This window comes from Trichosurus vulpecula, unplaced genomic scaffold (assembly GCF_011100635.1).
Source record: "Trichosurus vulpecula isolate mTriVul1 unplaced genomic scaffold, mTriVul1.pri scaffold_106_arrow_ctg1, whole genome shotgun sequence".
Lineage (NCBI taxonomy): Eukaryota > Metazoa > Chordata > Mammalia > Diprotodontia > Phalangeridae > Trichosurus > Trichosurus vulpecula.
The window spans coordinates 1-21,133 of NW_023494391.1; the positions used below are offsets into that span (position 1 = coordinate 1).

Consider the following 21,133-nt stretch of genomic DNA (forward strand, 5'->3'; position numbering starts at 1 on the left):
AGAATGGCTAAAAAAGCTGGACCCTGTGAAAACTGGGAACCAAGGCTACGGAGAGGAGATCCTAGGGATTTGGAAAAGTGTTTACGAGAAGTTGGGATTCAGTCAGGGGCATCACTATCTAGGCAAAGCTGGATAGTGTTATCAGCCTCCCGGCTAGTATATGAAAGATTGAGATTAAGTGAAAGACATGGGGGCACTCCTACCCCACAGGAAGAAGAGGACAAGGGAAATTCAGGAAGATTTCTCACCGCAAGAGGTCACAGATATTTTGAGTAGATTCAGCCAAAGAATAGGAGAACCATTGATATCTTGGATGGTAAGACTGAGTGATCAAGGGGCCAGTGGAATATCAGTAGATGGGATAGACTGCATGAGATTCATAGGTATCAGCCATGATCCTCTAGTTCAACAAGCTTTTAGGGAACATCATCAGCAAGGAGATGGTGATAGCAGGACTACTCTGTTGGCATTAGCCGCTGTGGGATGCAATAAGAGATATGCTACTGATTCTATGTGGCCCACTGAGCACAGACCCTGGTATTCACTTAGAGATTGTATCATGAGACTAAAGGAGGAGGTAATGAAGACTGCCATTATGATAGGAATTGCAGACAAATATTACAATGATCCAATGGGACTGCCTCATAGGAATTTAATAATTAGGACAGCTCCCCCTGCTTATAAACAACTAATTTTGAATTTATTACTTGGAGAAGTAGGGAGCCGTCTTACAACAGTGATAAATAAGATTTTACAGTTATATGACTTAGGTGACTGGGGAAGGGATAGATCTCCTCGAGAGAGAAGGGTGAATAACCAGCAAACTTGGCGCCAAAGGAGAGTAACAAGGAAAGAAATGTTTACTGCTTTATTGAGAGCAGGGGTAGGTTTTGAAATGATAGATGGAATTCCAACCAATGAATTATACAGAATGTATAGAGGACTTGATAACACGAGAAATAGGGAAATAAGAACTGCTCCTGCAAGCCCACAAGCCACTCAGAGTGAAGGTGACCTTGTGTGATTAACGGATGAAAACTTGTACATTTGGGGAAAGGCTGGGAGGACAATCTTAGTCTCTATCTAGGGTGGGATCCTCTTGGCTTCCTCATTATGTTCCTTTTGAAAAGAAACATTTCCCACCTGAGTTTGGCTCTGATGTTGGATCTTTGCATAACTGAAATCTCAACCAAACTTGAGATGATTTTATTTGAAGAATTATAGTCCATACTTGTCTATTCTTTTTGTCCTTTGTTTTGGCTAACCTTGTTGCTAGTTTTGTTTCCTTCAGGCTTAAGCACCTTGCACTTTCCGGTGACTGCCTAAGCATGTAGCATTCTTGGAATTCCTGCCAGCTCGTTAAAGAAATGACCTCTGGAATGGGACTTTTTGGGGGCAGGGCCATCTCTACATCCAATTTCAGCATGAAGAAGCTATGGAAAATGAGACCTTCACCCCTCACCCCAAGATTTTGAGCCCCAATCGTTCAAGGGGGGTGGAAATGATGATAGTGTTCTGTTTACTTATTTTGTGTTATCCTTGCTGTGTTGTTTTATTGTTATGATATTATTGATCCTATGTAATGGATACAAGGATTTAGGGGTGGACATTTGAATTATTAATAATTATATTGGGGATGATTGATTGAAAAGATTATCTTGCTGGGACCTAGAGGTGGATCACATTTGAATCGTAAACCAATATTTAGGAATGTTACCAAATGATATGTTTTGCTTTATAATGAATGATATGTTTTAGTTTCCTTTGTAATTGGATCACAATGTATGTTCTAGGATACATGGCTGATTAGATTATGTATCCTATAACAAGGGGTGGAGTGTAGCCAGAATGGCCTTTGTTTTCTTTGAATGACTCAGCTTACCTCATTGAGCCTCTGGACACTGTGGCTTGCTCTTCCGGGGCAGGACCAGACAACTTCCTGTGTGATGAGTCATGGGGCTGGCTGAGGGGAGGTGTTAACGGCTATGCTAGGGGGAGGGGCCAAGTCAAGAACCAATCGGCCCTGGTCGTTCAGGCGGTGCTTGATGATGTCAAAAACTCTATAAGAGGGGAGAGGACAGCTTGAAGATCCTCTTTTCCTTTTCCGGTTGGAGCCAGCGACAGTTCCAGCGACAGTTACAGCTACAGTTGGAGCCAGAGGCAGTTACAGAGGCAGTTACGACAGTTATGTCAGTTACAGCCACAGCCACAGACACAGCTGAAGCAGGAGCTGCCAGTAGCAGAGCTGACCTACGGGAGAAAGCTGAACAAAGACTTCAGGCCAGTGGGTAATTACCATAGAGGGGGAAACATGATTTTGCTTTACGCAATCATGCTTCTCTGTAGCCTCCTGGTTACTCTTTCAAGGCGTACTTATTGGGCCTGGAAGCTTTTGATCAATATATCAAAATGGGGTTGCTGGTTCATGGGTTGGTTACTGTGGAGCCTAAATAAATGTTTTGATTCTTCTGCCTTCTACTTTGAGAGTTTCTTATATCCGGCGATTCCGAACGTTTCAGACATGTTTATGATCCTATTTGAGATTATAAACTCTGCCCTCCTAATACAAAGGGAAATTCAGGTAGATTTCTCACCGCAAGAGGTCACAGATATTTTGAGTAGATTCAGCCAAAGAATAGGAGAACCATTGATATCTTGGATGGTAAGACTCAGTGATCAAGGGGCCGGTGGAATATCAGTAGATAGGACAGACTGCATGAGATTCATAGGTATCAGCCATGATCCTCTAGTTCAACAAGCTTTTAGGGAACATCATCAGCAAGGAGATGGTGATAGCAGGACTACTCTGTTGGCATTAGCCGCTGTGGGATGCAATAAGAGATATGCTACTGATTCTATGTGGCCCACTGAGCACAGACCCTGGTATTCACTTAGAGGTTGTATCATGAGACTAAAGGAGGAGGTAATGAAGACTGCCATTATGATAGGAACTGCAGACAAATATTACAATGATCCAATGGGACTGCCTCATAGGAATTTAATAATTAGGACAGCTCCCCCTGCTTATAAACAACTAATTTTGAATTTATTACTTGGAGAAGTAGGGAGCCGTCTTACAACAGTGATAAATAAGATTTTACAGTTATATGACTTAGGTGACTGGGGAAGGGATAAATCTCCTCAAGAGAGAAGGGTGAATAACCAGCAAACTTGGCGCCAAAGGAGAGTAACAAGGAAAGAAATGTTTACTGCTTTATTGAGAGCAGGGGTAGGTTTTGAAATGATAGATGGAATTCCAACCAATGAATTATACAGAATGTATAGAGGACTTGATAACACGAGAAATAGGGAAATAAGAACTGCTCCTGCAAGCCCACAAGCCACTCAGAGTGAAGGTGACCTTGTGTGATTAACGGATGAAAACTTGTACATTTGGGGAAAGGCTGGGAGGACAATCTTAGTCTCTATCTAGGGTGGGATCCTCTTGGCTTCCTCATTATGTTCCTTTTGAAAAGAAACATTTCCCACCTGAGTTTGGCTCTGATGTTGGATCTTTGCATAACTGAAATCTCAACCAAACTTGAGATGATTTTATTTGAAGAATTATAGTCCATACTTGTCTATTCTTTTTGTCCTTTGTTTTGGCTAACCTTGTTGCTAGTTTTGTTTCCTTCAGGCTTAAGCACCCTGCACTTTCCGGTGACTGCCTAAGCATGTAGCATTCTTGGAATTCCTGCCAGCTCGTTAAAGAAATGACCTCTGGAATGGGACTTTTTGGGGGCAGGGCCATCTCTACATCCAATTTCAGCATGAAGAAGCTATGGAAAATGAGACCTTCACCCCTCACCCCAAGATTTTGAGCCCCAATCGTTCAAGGGGGGTGGAAATGATGATAGTGTTCTGTTTACTTATTTTGTGTTATCCTTGCTGTGTTGTTTTATTGTTATGATATTATTGATCCTATGTAATGGATACAAGGATTTAGGGGTGGACATTTGAATTATTAATAATTATTTTGGGGATGATTGATTGAAAAGGTTATCTTGCTGGGACCTAGAGGTGGATCACATTTGAATCGTAAACCAATATTTAGGAATGTTACCAAATGATATGTTTTGCTTTATAATGAATGATATGTTTTAGTTTCCTTTGTAATTGGATCACAATGTATGTTCTAGGATACATGGCTGATTAGATTATGTATCCTATAACAAGGGGTGGAGTGTAGCCAGAATGGCCTTTGTTTTCTTTGAATGACTCAGCTTACCTCATTGAGCCTCTGGACACTGTGGCTTGCTCTTCCGGGGCAGGACCAGACAACTTCCTGTGTGATGAGTCATGGGGCTGGCTGAGGGGAGGTGTTAACGGCTATGCTAGGGGGAGGGGCCAAGTCAAGAACCAATCGGCCCTGGTCGTTCAGGCGGTGCTTGATGATGTCAAAAACTCTATAAGAGGGGAGAGGACAGCTTGAAGATCCTCTTTTCCTTTTCCGGTTGGAGCCAGCGACAGTTCCAGCGACAGTTACAGCTACAGTTGGAGCCAGAGGCAGTTACAGAGGCAGTTACGACAGTTATGTCAGTTACAGCCACAGCCACAGACACAGCTGAAGCAGGAGCTGCCAGTAGCAGAGCTGACCTACGGGAGAAAGCTGAACAAAGACTTCAGGCCAGTGGGTAATTACCATAGAGGGGGAAACATGATTTTGCTTTACGCAATCATGCTTCTCTGTAGCCTCCTGGTTACTCTTTCAAGGCGTACTTATTGGGCCTGGAAGCTTTGATCAATATATCAAAATGGGGTTGCTGGTTCATGGGTTGGTTACTGTGGAGCCTAAATAAATGTTTTGATTCTTCTGCCTTCTACTTTGAGAGTTTCTTATATCCGGCGATTCCGAACGTTTCAGACATGTTTATGATCCTATTTGAGATTATAAACTCTGCCCTCCTAATACAAAGGGAAATTCAGGAAGATTTCTCACCGCAAGAGGTCACAGATATTTTGAGTAGATTCAGCCAAAGAATAGGAGAACCATTGATATCTTGGATGGTAAGACTCAGTGATCAAGGGGCCGGTGGAATATCAGTAGATAGGACAGACTGCATGAGATTCATAGGTATCAGCCATGATCCTCTAGTTCAACAAGCTTTTAGGGAACATCATCAGCAAGGAGATGGTGATAGCAGGACTACTCTGTTGGCATTAGCCGCTGTGGGATGCAATAAGAGATATGCTACTGATTCTATGTGGCCCACTGAGCACAGACCCTGGTATTCACTTAGAGATTGTATCATGAGAGTAAAGGAGGAGGTAATGAAGACTGCCATTATGATAGGAACTGCAGACAAATATTACAATGATCCAATGGGACTGCCTCATAGGAATTTAATAATTAGGACAGCTCCCCCTGCTTATAAACAACTAATTTTGAATTTATTACTTGGAGAAGTAGGGAGCCGTCTTACAACAGTGATAAATAAGATTTTACAGTTATATGACTTAGGTGACTGGGGAAGGGATAGATCTCCTCGAGAGAGAAGGGTGAATAACCAGCAAACTTGGCGCCAAAGGAGAGTAACAAGGAAAGAAATGTTTACTGCTTTATTGAGAGCAGGGGTAGGTTTTGAAATGATAGATGGAATTCCAACCAATGAATTATATAGAATGTATAGAGGACTTGATAACACGAGAAATAGGGAAATAAGAACTGCTCCTGCAAGCCCACAAGCCACTCAGAGTGAAGGTGACCTTGTGTGATTAACGGATGAAAACTTGTACATTTGGGGAAAGGCTGGGAGGACAATCTTAGTCTCTATCTAGGGTGGGATCCTCTTGGCTTCCTCATTATGTTCCTTTTGAAAAGAAACATTTCCCACCTGAGTTTGGCTCTGATGTTGGATCTTTGCATAACTGAAATCTCAACCAAACTTGAGATGATTTTATTTGAAGAATTATAGTCCATACTTGTCTATTCTTTTTGTCCTTTGTTTTGGCTAACCTTGTTGCTAGTTTTGTTTCCTTCAGGCTTAAGCACCCTGCACTTTCCGGTGACTGCCTAAGCATGTAGCATTCTTGGAATTCCTGCCAGCTCGTTAAAGAAATGACCTCTGGAATGGGACTTTTTGGGGGCAGGGCCATCTCTACATCCAATTTCAGCATGAAGAAGCTATGGAAAATGAGACCTTCACCCCTCACCCCAAGATTTTGAGCCCCAATCGTTCAAGGGGGGTGGAAATGATGATAGTGTTCTGTTTACTTATTTTGTGTTATCCTTGCTGTGTTGTTTTATTGTTATGATATTATTGATCCTATGTAATGGATACAAGGATTTAGGGGTGGACATTTGAATTATTAATAATTATTTTGGGGATGATTGATTGAAGAGATTATCTTGCTGGGACCTAGGGGTGGATCACATTTGAATCGTAAACCAATATTTAGGAATGTCACCAAATGATATGTTTTGCTTTATAATGAATGATATGTTTTAGTTTCCTTTGTAATTGGATCACAATGTATGTTCTAGGATACATGGCTGATTAGATTATGTATCCTATAACAAGGGGTGGAGTGTAGCCAGAATGGCCTTTGTTTTCTTTGAATGACTCAGCTTACCTCATTGAGCCTCTGGACACTGTGGCTTGCTCTTCCGGGGCAGGAAGCCCAAAGAGCATTCCAGGAAGCAGACAACTTCCTGTGTGATGAGTCATGGGGCTGGCTGAGGGGAGGTGTTAACGGCTACGCTAGGGGGAGGGGCCAAGTCAAGAACCAATCGGCCCTGGTCGTTCAGGCGGTGCTTGATGATGTAAAAAACTCTATAAGAGGGGAGAGGACAGCTTGAAGATCCTCTTTTCCTTTTCCGGTTGGAGCCAGCGACAGTTACAGCGACAGTTACAGCGACAGTTACAGCGACAGTTACAGCGACAGTTACAGCGACAGTTACAGTTGCAGTCACGGTCACGGCCACAGACACAGACACAGCAGAAGCAGGAGCTGCCAGTAGCAGAGCTGACCTACGGGAGGAAGCTGAACAAAGACTTCAGTCCAGTGGGTAATCTTATTACCATAGAGGGGGAAACATGATTTTGCTTTACGCAATCATGCTTCTCTGTAGCCTCCTGGTTACTCTTTCAAGGCGTACTTATTGGGCCTGGAAGCTTTTGATCAATATATCAAAATGGGGTTGCTGGTTCATGGGTTGGTTACTGTGGAGCCTAAATAAATGTTTTGATTCTTCTGCCTTCTACTTTGAGAGTTTCTTATATCCGGCGGTTCCGAACGTTTCAGACATGTTTATGATCCTCTTTGAGATTATAAACTCTGCCCTCCTAATACAGTTATTATATCTTTTGTTTTTCTTTTTAGTTTACAACACTCAGTTCTGCATAATTTTGAGTTCCAGATTTTCTTCCCTCACTAACCCCTTCCCTCCCCAAGATGGCATGAATCCCATATAACTCCCACATATAACTTCGCATTGAATTAATTTACACACTAGTCAAGTTATGGAGAAGAATTATGACCAATGGAATGAATCATGAGAAAGATAAAACAGGACAAAAAAATCAACCCAAAACAAAAACAAAAGAGGGAAAAAGAAAAATAAAAGGGTGGGGGGAAAAGTCTAGTATGCAGTGTGCCTCAGTCTGCATTCTTATTTCACAGTTCTTTCTCTGGATGTAGATAGTATTCTCCATCATGAGTCCTTTGGAGCTCTCTTTAAACCTTGTGCCGATGAGATGAGCAAAGTCTGTCAGGGTTAGCCCTCACAGAATCCATATATCTGTGGTTGTGTATAATGTTCTCCTGGCTCTGCTCTGCTCACTCAGCCTTATGTCGTGCAGGTTTTTCCAGGTTGTTATGAAGACCGTATCATCCCCATTTCTTATGGCACAATAGTATTCCATTACCTTCATATACCACAGCTTGTTCAGCCATTCCCCAATTGATGGGCATCCCTCGGATTTCCAGTTCTTGGCTACCACAAAAAGAGCCGCTATAAATATCCTTGTACATATGGGTCCTTTTCCCGCTTGTGTCATTTCCTTGGCATACAACTCTACAAGTGGTATTGCTGGGTCAAAGCATATGAACGTTTTTATAGCCCTTTCGGCATAGTTCCAAATTGCTCTCCAAAATGGCTGAATCAGCTCACAACTCCACCAGCAATATAACAATGTTCCAATTTCCCCACATACTTTCCAGCATTTGTCATTTTCCTGTTTTGTTATTTTAGCCAATCTGACAGGAGACATGTGGTATGTAAGTGTTGTTCTGATTTGCATTTCTCTAATCAGTAGTGATTTAGAGCATTTTTTATATGCCTACATATATCTTTAATTTCTTCCTCTGAAAAGTTTCTGTTCATATCCTTTGACCATTTCTCAATTGGGGAATGACTGGTATGCTTATAAATTTGTCTGTTTCCTGTTTATTTTACAAATGAGGCCTTTATCAGAGACACTAGTTGTAAAGATTTTCTACCAATTTTCTGCTTCCCCCTAATCTTAGTTGCATTGGGTTTTTTTGTACAAAAACATTTATATTTAACATAATCAAAATTATCCATTTTGCATTTTGTTATGCTCTGTATCTTTTGTTGGGTCATGAATTCTTTTCTTTTCCATAAATTTGATAGGTCAACTATTCCATGCTCTTGTAAATTACTTATAGTATCAGCCTTTATTCCTAAATCATGAACCCATTTTGACTTTATTTTGGTATATGGTGTAAGATATTGGTCTAAGCCCAGTTTCTGCCCTACCATTTTCCAATTTTCCCAGCAGTTTCTGTGAAATAGTGAATTCTTAACACAGAAGCTGGCCTCTTTGGGTTTATCAAAGAGTAGATTGCTATACTCGTTGACTTCTCCATCTTGTGTTCCTATCCTATTCCACTGATCCACACCCCTGTTTTTTCACCAGTACCAGGTAGTTTTGATCACTGCTGCTCTATAGTACAGCTTAATATCTGGTATGGCAAGGGCACCTTCTCTAGCATTTCTTTTCAACAATACCTTAGATATGCCAGACCTCTTGTTCTTCCAGATGAATTTTGTTATTATTTTGTCCAGCTCTTTAAAATAATTTTTAGTAGTTCAATTGGTATAGCACTGAATAGATAGATTAATTTAGGTAAAGTTGTCATTTTTATTATATTAGCTCGGCCTAACCATGAGCAACTGATATTTTTCCATTTATTTAGATCTGATTTTATTCGCGTGAAAAGTGTTTCATAGTTATGTTCATAAAGGCCCTGGGTTTATCTTGGCAGAAAAACTCCCATATATTTTGTAGTGTCTACAGTCACTTTGAATGGAATTTGTCTTTCTATCTCTTGCTGTTGGGCTTTCTTAGTAATGTAGAGGAATGCTGAGGATTTATGTGGGTATATTTTATATCCTGCAACTTTGCTAAAGTTTTTTATCATTTCAAGTAGTTTTTTACTTGATTCTCTACAATTCTTTAAATAAATCATCATATCATCTGCAAAAAGTGACAATTTAGTTTTTTCTTTTCCATTTCTAATTCCTTCAATATCTTTTTCTTCTCTTATTACTACAGCTAACGTTTGCAGTACCAAATTGAATAGTGGGGTTGATAATGGACATCCTTGTTTCACCCCTGATCTTATTGGGAATGCATCTCGCTTATCCCCATTACAAATAATGCTTGTTGATGATTTTAGGTAGATGCGATTTATAATTTTAAGGAAGGTTCCATTTATTCCTATGATTTCTAGTGTTTTTAATAGGAATGGGTGTTGTATGGGTGGCTTTTTCTGCATCTATTGAGATGATCACGTGGTTTGAAAAAAACCAAGTATATTTTACCACATTTTTCTCCAGAGAGTTGGTTAAAGATCAGCACTTTATTGCAGAGATCATTCACACCCATGTTCAACTTCTAACCCTTCAACTCTACTTTAAGGATGTATTTATTTACTTAAATGTAATTTTATGAAAGGCAGGGACTATTTTGTATTCCTACTTTTCAATAATCCTTAGACTTGGTAAATGCTTCTTAATCTTGTCTGAATATAACTTTGTGCATTAAAATGTAAACTCCTTTACCTTTCTTAGTAAGCACTTACCACAGTGGATGTTTCATTATTTGGTTTAGACTTCATCATTACCTTGCAAGCCAGGTATTCTCTGCCCTCTATTCCCCTCACTCACCCGCCAACCCATTAGCTTCTTTACGTGTGGTGTTGCAATCTCCTTGTATTATAAACTTCCCAAAAGTGCAGGTTTTTTTTTTTTGGGTATTGCTCACACCTAGTATCGTACTGTATTATGTTAGTAAATGCTTGCTGACTTTTGATATAGAAACACAACCTGCTGTTTTTAAATTGTCAGGAATAGCATCCCAACAACTCAGCAGGTAAGGCACAGTGGGAATAAGCCTATATTACAAGACACTGTGCTAAATGCTTTTAAAAATTTCACACCACGTCTGCAACATAGGTTCCGTTACGTCTTGAGGAAACTAAGGCATAGGTTAAATAACTTGCCCAGGGTCTAGCAGTTGGCATCTTGACCACTTTCCATGAGTATCTTCCTTTTATATGCCCTTCCATTGCTGTATATATTTTATACTTTGCTCCTTGTCTCCCATTACATTACAACTCATGGGAATCTTTTGGTTTTTGGTTGGGTGGTTTTGAAACCAAGAGAACTGGTTTGTGTCATTTCAGTTACATCTCATTCTTCATGACCCCATTGGGGTTTTCTTAGCAAAGGTAATGCAATTGGTTTGCCATTTCTTTCTGCAGTTCAGTTTCCAGAGGAAACTGAGGCCAATTGGGTGAAGTGACTTGGCAAGGTCACACAGCTAGGCTGTAAGAACACATTTCAACTCAGGTGTTGCTGACTCCAGCCCCAGTACTATTTCTAACTGCCACCATGAGGTACAAACTGAAATGCCTTGCTAAAATTACCACTGCCATTCATTTCAAGGGACCCGATGAAGGGTTTTAAAAGTTTTGTAACCAAAGTCACATCTTCACCTGTTCTGAGCTCATTTTTAACCTTTGTATGAATGATTTCCACTACTTATGGATGTCTTTCACTAACCTCAAAAGATTATCTCACACTGAAAAGAATTGACAAACTTTTATCAAACACTCTACTCAGTATTTATGTCTTGAAGACATTCATCTGGTGCTTTGTAAAGTCAATGTCAGATGACAAAGTTTTCATTTTTTCCAAGATAATTCCTTGAAAATTCTTAATCTTTTCTGTATTTCAGAATTATTCAATAGTTGGACTTTTATGCATTGATAATTATTAATACATATGCATAGGTAAACATGTTTATGTTCGTGTTTCTATTTCCCCCATCGTCTTAAACATCTGGTCACCTAAAACTAACACAAATCACTCTCAAAGAATTGTCGTACTAGTTTAGATTCTATCTTAGATGACTTGGTTGTTTCAGCGATATCAATCTTAAAATGTCTAATTCAGCAAGAAAATCAAGTAAGTTCAGAAAAACTTTATTTTAAAACTCTTACTTCACAAAAGACATATGAACCCTTTTTAACTTTCCTTTTTTTTAAATTTTAGCTTTTGCAAGAATGGACTATCATAGAGGGTACTAAGACGGCACAAAGCAACATAGCATTATTTCAGACAATTTCACAAAATAAACTCAATTCCCAATTTCTTTGAAAAGGCATTTTGATTGAAAAAAACTTATATTTCTTTTAATAGCTGCTTCTGCCTCTCTGCCTCCTCTTCCAGATCGGCATCAGTCACAGCCACCGCCTCTTGGCGCTCCAGGGCTTGAACTCCTATATGAATGACGAAGGGCACGATATCCCCTATCCATTGAAGACAGAAGCCCTCTCCAGTGTCTGCCAATATGATGACAACCACTTGAATAGATGTCAGTTCTGCTGCTTGAGTAACTTTCACGACTTCCATCATATCCACCTCTTGTGCCGCTATAATCATCATAGAGGCTACTTTCTCCATAAGAGGGAGGAGGACCCTCGAGCAGGAGGAGCAGTATGAGAGTTACCTGCAGGATCATTAGAAAATTATATAGCAAATATCCAACTTTTAAATGTAATTTTACAGAAATATTTAATTACATTTTGCATGGAAATTTGTCTTCAGTGAAAATTTAATGCATGAAGATTACAGACAAATAATACATAATAAATATCTTCCTTAAGACGGAATCAGACATTGGTAAGCAAAATGGGCCCTTCGCACTTAGTTGGCCATTGTTTCCTTTGAGTAATTCAGTGCATTTCGTTGAGCCTTACCAAGTGCTAAGCCCCAGGCCCAAACCCCTATTAGGTGTGGAACCTCTGTGGGTGTGGACTGGTGCCTGGGGTGGGGGCCAAGATGGGGCTGGCTAAGGGGAGGTGCTAACTCCAGAGCCATGGAGGTCTTGAATCTTAGTAAGTGCTAAGCCCCAGGCACTAACCCCTATTAGGTGTTAACCTAACTTATGTGGATGTGAACCTTCCAGGGTCCTAAGGGGAGGGGCTAACTCAAGAGCCAATCACAGCAGCCTAAGTTCTGGTCATTCAGATGACGTTTGATGACATCTGAAGCCCTATAACAAGAGAGGACAGGTCCATTTGTGCAGGGCTCTCTCTCGTGATGCTGCTGATGTAGAGTCTCCGGCCAGCTGTAGCTAAGGAGCCCTCCAGCTTGTAACCTGGATGCTGAGACTTTGTTAAACTCTGGTAACTATGTATTGGGATATGAATCAGACAAGGTCTGTTGCTGCTGTTTGAAACTATGAATTGTATTGAGTCTGTCTGCTGATGCTAGTAACTTGTTTGTAATTTGCTCTGAAGTTCAGTGTGCTGGACTTTTCCGCTGAACTAAGTGAATGATATTTGTATGCTGAATTAAAGTAAGCTTGTCAACCCCTTAACCTTGCTTTCCTTAGTCAAGCAGATCAAAAGAACCTGTGCTTTTGCAGGGTGCTGGTAGCATTCTTGTTTTTGGGCTTTCACCCCCACAACAGCTTCTAGCCGGATTGTTGAAACAGTTGTCCAGGGATAAACTACAATTTTTTACTACTGACCCCCAATTATACTTTCTCCTGTACTTTCACCACTGGGAAGAAAAACTGTGAATGCCAATTCTTGCATGAAGACTTCAAAAAGCTTCACTAAAAAAAACTTTAAAGCAATTTCTTAGAAAATAAAACTTACAAATTCAAATTAGCAAAAGACTAAACTGACTTTTTTAAAGTTGCTAAGGAGGTCTATGGGCTTGTGGTTTATGATCTTAAAATTATATTCTTACCATAACTCTCATAAGAATCTCTGTAGGATCCTCCACTTGGATGATCTGAAGAGTCTCTATCACGACCTCTGCCATTGCTATCACGGTCACTAAATAAAGAAAATGTACTAAGTAATAACTATTAAAGCTTAAATCATGTACATCTCCACGAAATAAACTAATGTGGTGAAACCGTACCTGTATCCTCTAGATGTATATTCATCATGAAAGCTAGAGTGGCCATAGTCACTGTGTGTGTAATCCCTTGGAGATGGAGCATTAGCTCTGGTATCCCGAGAACTTACATTATCTCTGCCTGAATAACTAAAATTAAAGGGTGAATTAGATCATATAAAATAAAAACTCTTCTCAACTAAAATATTACATTATTTTACTTACCTCTCTTTATTACTGTCACTACCATCTCTTGAAGACATACAGACATCTCTGCGTGATGACACTGGTTTTCTTCGTGGAGGACCTCCATAGTTATCTCTTCCATGAGACACTGGCCCTTAAAAAATGTTTGAAAATTTTAAACTAACATCTGAATTAACACAGTTATGTGACAAGGAAATGAAAAAATAAGAGGCCAATTTAAGTAAGGAAAAAGGACTTAGTATGCAGCTCTTAATTCAACTAGATGATATATTTGAACAAAAATTTATTTGAGTGTTGATGTGTGAAAAACTGTAACTACAACAGTTAATCTTGTTGGGTCTTATAGGAGAAATAATACAAATGCACATGAGCTTATGTGTACCCAAGAGAATGGGTATCGGTACCAATCCTAAATGATTTTTATAGATGTGAACCTTTCTAATGTACCGTGAATTTACCTCTTCCTCCCATTCCACTACTGCTACGCACTGGTCCAGAAGGTGCAGATCTTTTAGGCAGAGGTCCCCCACTTCGTGGAGGTGGACCCCTTTTAACTGGGGGTGGAGCCCTGGAAGAACCCATGATGAAATTAAGAGAATACCTACTGTCATCTATGCAAAGGATAAAAAGAAAAAAAACATTAGTATGGTTACCATCAACTGAATCAAAACATATCATCAAATAATACTGAATTTCAATTTCAATACACTTTTTTCCAGTGGTATACAATTTGGTATCAATTTGTTGCTATAGCTTCTTCTTACCTCACATATTTTCAACAAAATGTTAAGTGTATTTACCTGAATCAAAGAATGATATATACCATCAATTTTTAGAAATGTTAGTCTCCAGCTAAACAAATAAAATCATTGTACAAATTTTCCAATTCCACCTGGAACCTCACATTATCATAAAGAAATGATCCTGAATTCTCAACGGCTCCAACATATGCAAAATCTGTCAAAAACTGACAAACTATAAAATTTCAGTGTGAGGCCTACAATAGAGGATAATTGGAGGATAAGGTCAAGAGGCTTGAAATCACAAAACATTTTCTGGGTTTTAGAAAGACTTTTATTTCCATCAGTGGAATGCATAAACATATTAAAGATATTCTAGTTGTTCTTCAGTCTTGAAGAAACTATTTCTCTATCAAGAGTCCCCCAAATAGTCCCCAAAATAACCTAGTCATCCACATAATTTATGTGATACAAGAAAATTAATTTATTCAAATATGTTTTCAAAATTGTATATAATTTTAAATGGCATTTGTCTTTCCTTCCCCTTTGAGACAGGACAAAAGCATGGTGAAACTTCAACTATACTATTTTAGGTTAATCATGGAAATTTCACCTCTATTTTAGTTTTCAAGAAAATAAACTTTGCCAGTATTTGCATAGGAAGTATTTTTTTTCTTCCTTTTTACTTTAAGAATAAACAAGGCTCATTTAGCAAAGACAGATACTATGGTGTTGGACCTTTCTTTCAGTCCAGGCATTTGAGTACTACGTTACCCATGTGACCTCCACGAGGTGGCCCTCTTGCTACACCACTTCCACCTCTTCCATGTCTAGGACCTCTTGGAGGACTTCTGCTTCTTGGAGGAGGTGGGCCCCGCCTACCACCTCTTTCAAATGATGGTTTGTTGGCTTGTTCCACCTTAATTGATTTTCCATCTAAGGACTAAAAGGAACAATTATTTTATCAAATGTTAAAATGAACTTTAGTTAAAACAACCTCACTTCTTCAGATTTGTTTTTAAATGTTATTTAATTGCTCAAATTTCTTTGATAAGAGATATTTTCCTTTCAAAGACAGCATTAAATTGACATCTAATAAGTCTTGCCAATACTGGAAAATTTTACAAAACCCATTAGGAACCCTCCAAAATACCTGTGCTTGATGTTCTTATACTAAATTTAAGAATTTCCTTTGGAATCAAGGAAAAAAAAAAGACTGACATCCACCTTCTGCTTCCTAATTTGAGATGGGTTATGTAATAGAAAACAATGTTAGATACCAAGTGAGTAAACCCACATTTTAGACCCCACTAAACCACATACTAGTTGCATCCAAACTTAGGTAACTCAAATTAACCTCTCTGGTCCTCAGTTTCTTTCATCATTCACTTCACAGGGCTGTTTAAGGCAAAAATGAACTTTGCAAACAGAAAAGTAATTAGGAATCACAGTGATCAAATATTTGAAATCAATTATTCTGCAATTTTTAAACAGAATATATTTTACATGTTTGGATAACTTGTAAGTATTACTGTGATTAGGTAATAGCTAGACTCGGTAGTATTTTACGTGTAACGACTTAAAAAAAGCAAACTCAAAAAACAGAAATTCCCTTCATTTTCCTTGACCTCAGTTATACAGTAAAACCACAAACCATAAACATATGGCATATGGTACATTATTCCATTTTGGGGGGAGGCAGGGAAAACTTATTTATAAGTGGCCTTTGCTGATTTGCTACCATGCAACTTTGCATTTTTCCGTTAAAGATATTATATCTTGATTTTTGTCATTAATTTTGTAGTATATATACCAAAATATTTATTTCTATTTACTATGTCAATATCTGCTCAAAATGCTTATGAATTAAGATGTGAATATTCCAGCATTTGCTCAAATTCAGTAGTTTAAAAAACAAAATGATTTTTTTTATTTAAATATGAAGCTATTACTCCAATCAAACCAACCAGCTAACCTGACACACCATTCATCTCTCATCTTGGTTTATGTAAAAGATTTCTATAATATGATTTCAAAGGATTTTTTCTCAACTCATTTTTAAAAGTTTTAGAATTCAGTGCTTCTTTCTTTGAATTTTTCAGATGATTGCCTTCTGTGATTATTCTTTTTAAAAAAACTACTAGAAATAGATTGCTTGAATATTTTTAATTTCATCTTCTTTGTTTCATAAACACATTTTCTAAATGGTATGAAATAAAATATAAACCTTGACTTCGTCTACACCTCACCCGTTATTATTACCAGTCTGTAATTTTTCTCCATTATAGTTACGTGAGTCTCCTTCGGGTTGTAAGAATCCCACTCATTCCATGAATTTATTCATTTCTAATTGTTTTGGAATCTATAAAAACATGAAGCTTCCAAAGCAGTTGGCTTGGATCACTGTGACATAGTCTGGCATATGATTTTAAAACTTAATAGGTACTGAAAAAGGAGAAATTAGTTTGAGTTGCAAGGTTTTTGAAATGTAAGGATTAAATGTGATAGAATACTGTAGTTGATTAAACATATGGAATAAATGACCTTGCTAAATCCACTGTATCCCTTTCAATAGAAATGGAAAATGAAGTTTAAAGAAAAAATAAACTACCAAAGGTACAATTCATGTTTAAAGTCAATGACAGAGACCTTAAGAAAGACAAACACTTGAAGTGATTCCTTAAAATATTATTTGAAAAAGGTAAGTCATTTAAAGTGTGGAAATATTTTAGAAATCAAAAGTTGGTGTATTTGGAGACTATGGAACTATTGTGATGTAATTTAACCACTCAACAAGAATATTTGCCAAGGTTGTCAGTGCAATGTATTTGAAAAATGGAAAAATCTGAAATTTAGAGGTGCAAATGAAAAACTACCTTTCCATTCAAGTCTCTTGCAGCATCTTTTGCATCAGCGGGATTCTCAAAAGTAACAAAAGCAAAGCCTCTGGATTTGTTGGTTTCCCGATCTTTCATCAACAGAACTGAAACAAAAACAGTTTTAAAAAGAAATTTTGCAGTAACATATTAAAGAAATTTAAAACATTAAGTGCAAGGTTTTTAGTGGAACTTTGTCATAACTTCACAGATTTCAGTAGTATGGCATATCACGGATTTTAACTCTACAGGACCTCAAATAATTGTCTTTGCAGAGGAAGATTATGGATAGTACATTGTGGTTCACAGTTACCTTCTACTATGCGGCCATATTTTCCAAAAACTGATTCCAGATCGGTTTCATTTGTTGCTCTAGTGAGGCCTCCTATAAATAACTTCCCTGGACGATCTGCTTCCACCATTTTTCAAGAAAATCTCTAAGGAAACTAAAAGAAAGAGGGTGAGTACACAGAAATACCCTTAAACCCAAAAATTTTATGTGGGACTGATGAGGGCCCAGTCTCTGGGAATCCCCTTGAATCTGGAATACAGTCTCTGGGAGCCCCCTTGAACTGTCCTCCAATCTTCCAATTAGATCTGGCCTTCCCCTAAGGCCACAAGCCTCACATTATCATGAGGCCCAACTCTCTACCTAGCCTGGCCCTTTGTTGCCCTTTGTTGTGCAGCTACTTCCCACCCTTAATCCCATTACCTCACCTTGCCCTCCTTGGACTTCCCCTCAAGACCCTCCCTAAACCCCTCCTCTAGTCACCCCAGACCACCCCTCAATCCCTCCTACAGTCTTTGTGTCTATAATCTCCATGTAATAGAGCAGCAATGGGACTCAACAGGACATTTGGGATAACCCCTTACTTATGGTCACCAGGGCTTCAGCCCCAGCCCCTTCTCCTGCTCCCCAACCTCCTCGGAGCACCTATGTTTCCTGTGCTCCCCCTTCCATCGCCATCCCCTCTTTCTCTTGGTTTCCTGTAGTGCAATCCTCTTAATCCTGCCTCCTTCATGGTCCGAGTGTCCTACCCTGCATCTCCTCCCATGGCCCCTCCCGCCTGGGCGACCCATGCTCAGGTCCCAGCCAAGGGTATTGTTGAGGTGCCTCCCTCTGTGTCCCCTTCCCCTGAAGGGACCCCTACTCAGGTTCTAGCCTCAAGGCCTGCCCCTATTTCAGGCCCTGCAGTATCTACCACCATGGGCCCTACCCCCAAGGCAACCCCTACTCAGGTTCCAGCCTCAGGCCCTGCCCCCATGGCAGTATGCCCTCCCCTGGGCCCTCTCTCTGAGGTGGCTCCCACTCAGGTCTCTTTGGTATCTCCCTCTCTGACCCCTACCCCTTCTCAGGTACTAGCTGATCTTCTCCCTTGCCAGCCAGATGACCTGGCCTTGCAGTCTAATCTACCTCAGTCAGCAGCTCCCAGCCCCTCCCTTACCAGAAGCTGGACTTCTTATATCCCTCCCTGACCTCCAGGTCCCACAGTGCCTTCAAGGCTTTTTCCCTTGAGGGAAATGCCTGCTTCCCCTGCTGGGACAAGGACAGTGCATGTTCCATTCTCCATTTCAGATCTCATCCAAATTAACGAAATACTGGGGAGATACTCAGAAGATCCCACTAAGTTTACTGAGGGTTTTAGGGATCTGTCCCTGCAATTTGAACTTTCTTGGTGTGATCTGCATATCCTTTTCTCTAGCTGTTGTACCACTGAGGAGAAGAGGAGAATATGGGAACACGCTCAAAAATTTGGGGATCGTTTGGCTAGCACTAACCCCATAAAATACTCCCCAGGAAGAGCTGCCCTTCCAACTAGTGACCCAGGATGGAATTATCAAAGGAGTGAGGATAGAGAAAAGAGACCATATGGTACTTGGCCTGTTAGAAGGCCTAAGAACTGCATTTCAAAAGCAAATAAATTTTCAAAAATCAGGGAAGTTACTCAGGGAGAAAAGGCAAACCCTGCTCTTTTCCAGGCCCGGCTAGTAGAAGCCATTAGGAAGTATACAAATTTGGATCCTGATTCTGTTGAAGGGGCGGCAATACTTAACATGTATTTCATTAATCAGTCTGCCCCAGATATTAGGAGGAAACTGCAGAAATTGGCAATGGGGCCCCAAACACCTCAGGCCCAATTACTGGGCTTGGCCTTTGGAGTGTATAACAATAGAGACCTAGTTGCAGTAGAGGAAAGAAAACGCAGGGAAAGAGCTAGAGACAGAGAACATGCTCAATTCTTGGCTGCTGCCATGGCCAGGAAGAGACCCAAGGAGGGCCCCTCCAGGGAGCCCCTGTGGAAAATATTATACTATTTTATATCATTTTTGTAATTTCAATAAGACTCAGGGCCTGAACTACTTAACCAGAAGAAAAGCCTGATCCTAACAGTCTCTGTGTTCTCTGAGTAAGCTCAGAGATACCTCTATCTTGTATCAACAAATCCAGATGGAGCATTTCTTGCTCTGTCCATGGCCATTAAGGGTGAAAACCTTGACCCCAGACACTATCTTGAATTATGTGACTTTTCCCTATCTTAATATTTTATGGGCATATACTATGTTGTGGAATGTTAATGGCCAATTAAACACAGAGATCCTGGGGTTGCAAATCCAATGGACACTTTGACAACTATCTAATTTGTTGTATTTACAATCTATTCCATTAAGGAAAATCCTCTTCTTGTATCATGGTTAAACATACATGGGGGTCATAAAAATGAGGTCATACAGGCTTGCTAGCTCTGCTAAAATAACGTATATAAGTTTTCTCATTGCTTTGTTCAGGCAGCCAGAGTTTATACTCTGACTCCTTGTACGTACAAGTAAGCTAGCTCCGCTATGCTTTAAGGGAAAATAATAAACAATATGGATTTTTCTATCACCTAGCTCTGTTGTTTGCTTCAACCGAATTTTCAGGTTTAACACCCCCTTGGAAGCCCATTGGCTTGGGCAGTGGGGAAACCTGCTTTCCATGCCACAAGGAGGGTCACTGGTCTAAGGAGTGCCCCTCTAGGGCGGTCCCCTGGAAAAAGCCTCCAGGATCCAGGCCTCCAGGACCGTGCCCAGCATGCAACCAGGAGGGGCACTGGAGGTGTGCCCGAGGTTGGAAAAGTGGTAGAGCCTGCTCCCAGTACCCTGTCCTCCAGTCTTCTCAAGACTGGGAAGGAGGGGAAAGCCTGGGGCTCGGCTGTGCTCCCACTTTCTCCACCTCTCTCGTGGAGCCCTGGGCAAAATCGAGGCAGAAGGTAAGATTACCCACTTTATCACAGCTATGTTCTCTTGTTTTAACTAATTGCTCCGGCCCCACACGCCCCTCCACCCATCAGGTCATGGGCATCAAGGATCTGTTGTCTGAAGACACCTTCTCTGGCCCTGCCCCCTTGGGAAGGGACCTGATGGTGAAATTGGGAAGCCAATTTTCTCTAGTTAAACCTCATAACTCCCTTTTCCCTCTGTTTCCCAGACCTCCCCATGTTCCCCCAGAGGTGTGGGAGAGGGTTGAGCCAATTGTTTGGGATCAGGGAATTCCTGGGCAAGCTACTTCTGCCACCCCAGCCATAGTTCCCCTCCATAGCCTTCCATATCCAATTAAGCCCAAGGCTTGGGAGGGACTGCAACCATTAATTGCCACTCAAGGCCCTGGCTCACTCCCTCTAGAGTGGGGCCCCTACCCAGCACAAGCTTCTGCGACTTTGAAAAGTAAACTGACCACCACTCCGGCATTAGCTCTCCCCAATCTAGAAAAACCTTTCACTCTCTATGTTGATGAAAGGAGAGGACAGGCCTTGGGAGTCCTAACCCAGGCTTTAGGACCTGACCCCAGACCTGTTGCCTATTTTTCAGAGCAATTAGACTCTGTGGCTACTGGATGGCCTGCATGCCTCAGGGCCGTAGCCCCTACAGCCACTCTAACTGAGGAAGCT

General features: G+C 40.3%; 1 protein-coding gene across 1 annotated transcript in view; it reads right to left on the reverse strand.

Moving 5' to 3' along the window:
- Positions 1–11,404: 11,404 nt before the first annotated feature.
- LOC118833277 (RNA-binding motif protein, X chromosome-like) overlaps positions 11,405–21,133 on the reverse strand; it is a 29,098-nt gene continuing 19,369 nt past the window's right edge. Inside the window, 8 exon segments of the mRNA XM_036740626.1 lie at positions 11,405–11,951; positions 11,953–11,981; positions 13,232–13,320; positions 13,610–13,724; positions 14,050–14,202; positions 15,106–15,274; positions 17,208–17,314; positions 17,521–17,653. Of these exon segments, the coding sequence (XP_036596521.1) occupies positions 11,709–11,951; positions 11,953–11,981; positions 13,232–13,320; positions 13,610–13,724; positions 14,050–14,202; positions 15,106–15,274; positions 17,208–17,314; positions 17,521–17,629 (1,014 nt within the window). The 5' untranslated portion in view covers positions 17,630–17,653 and the 3' untranslated portion in view covers positions 11,405–11,708.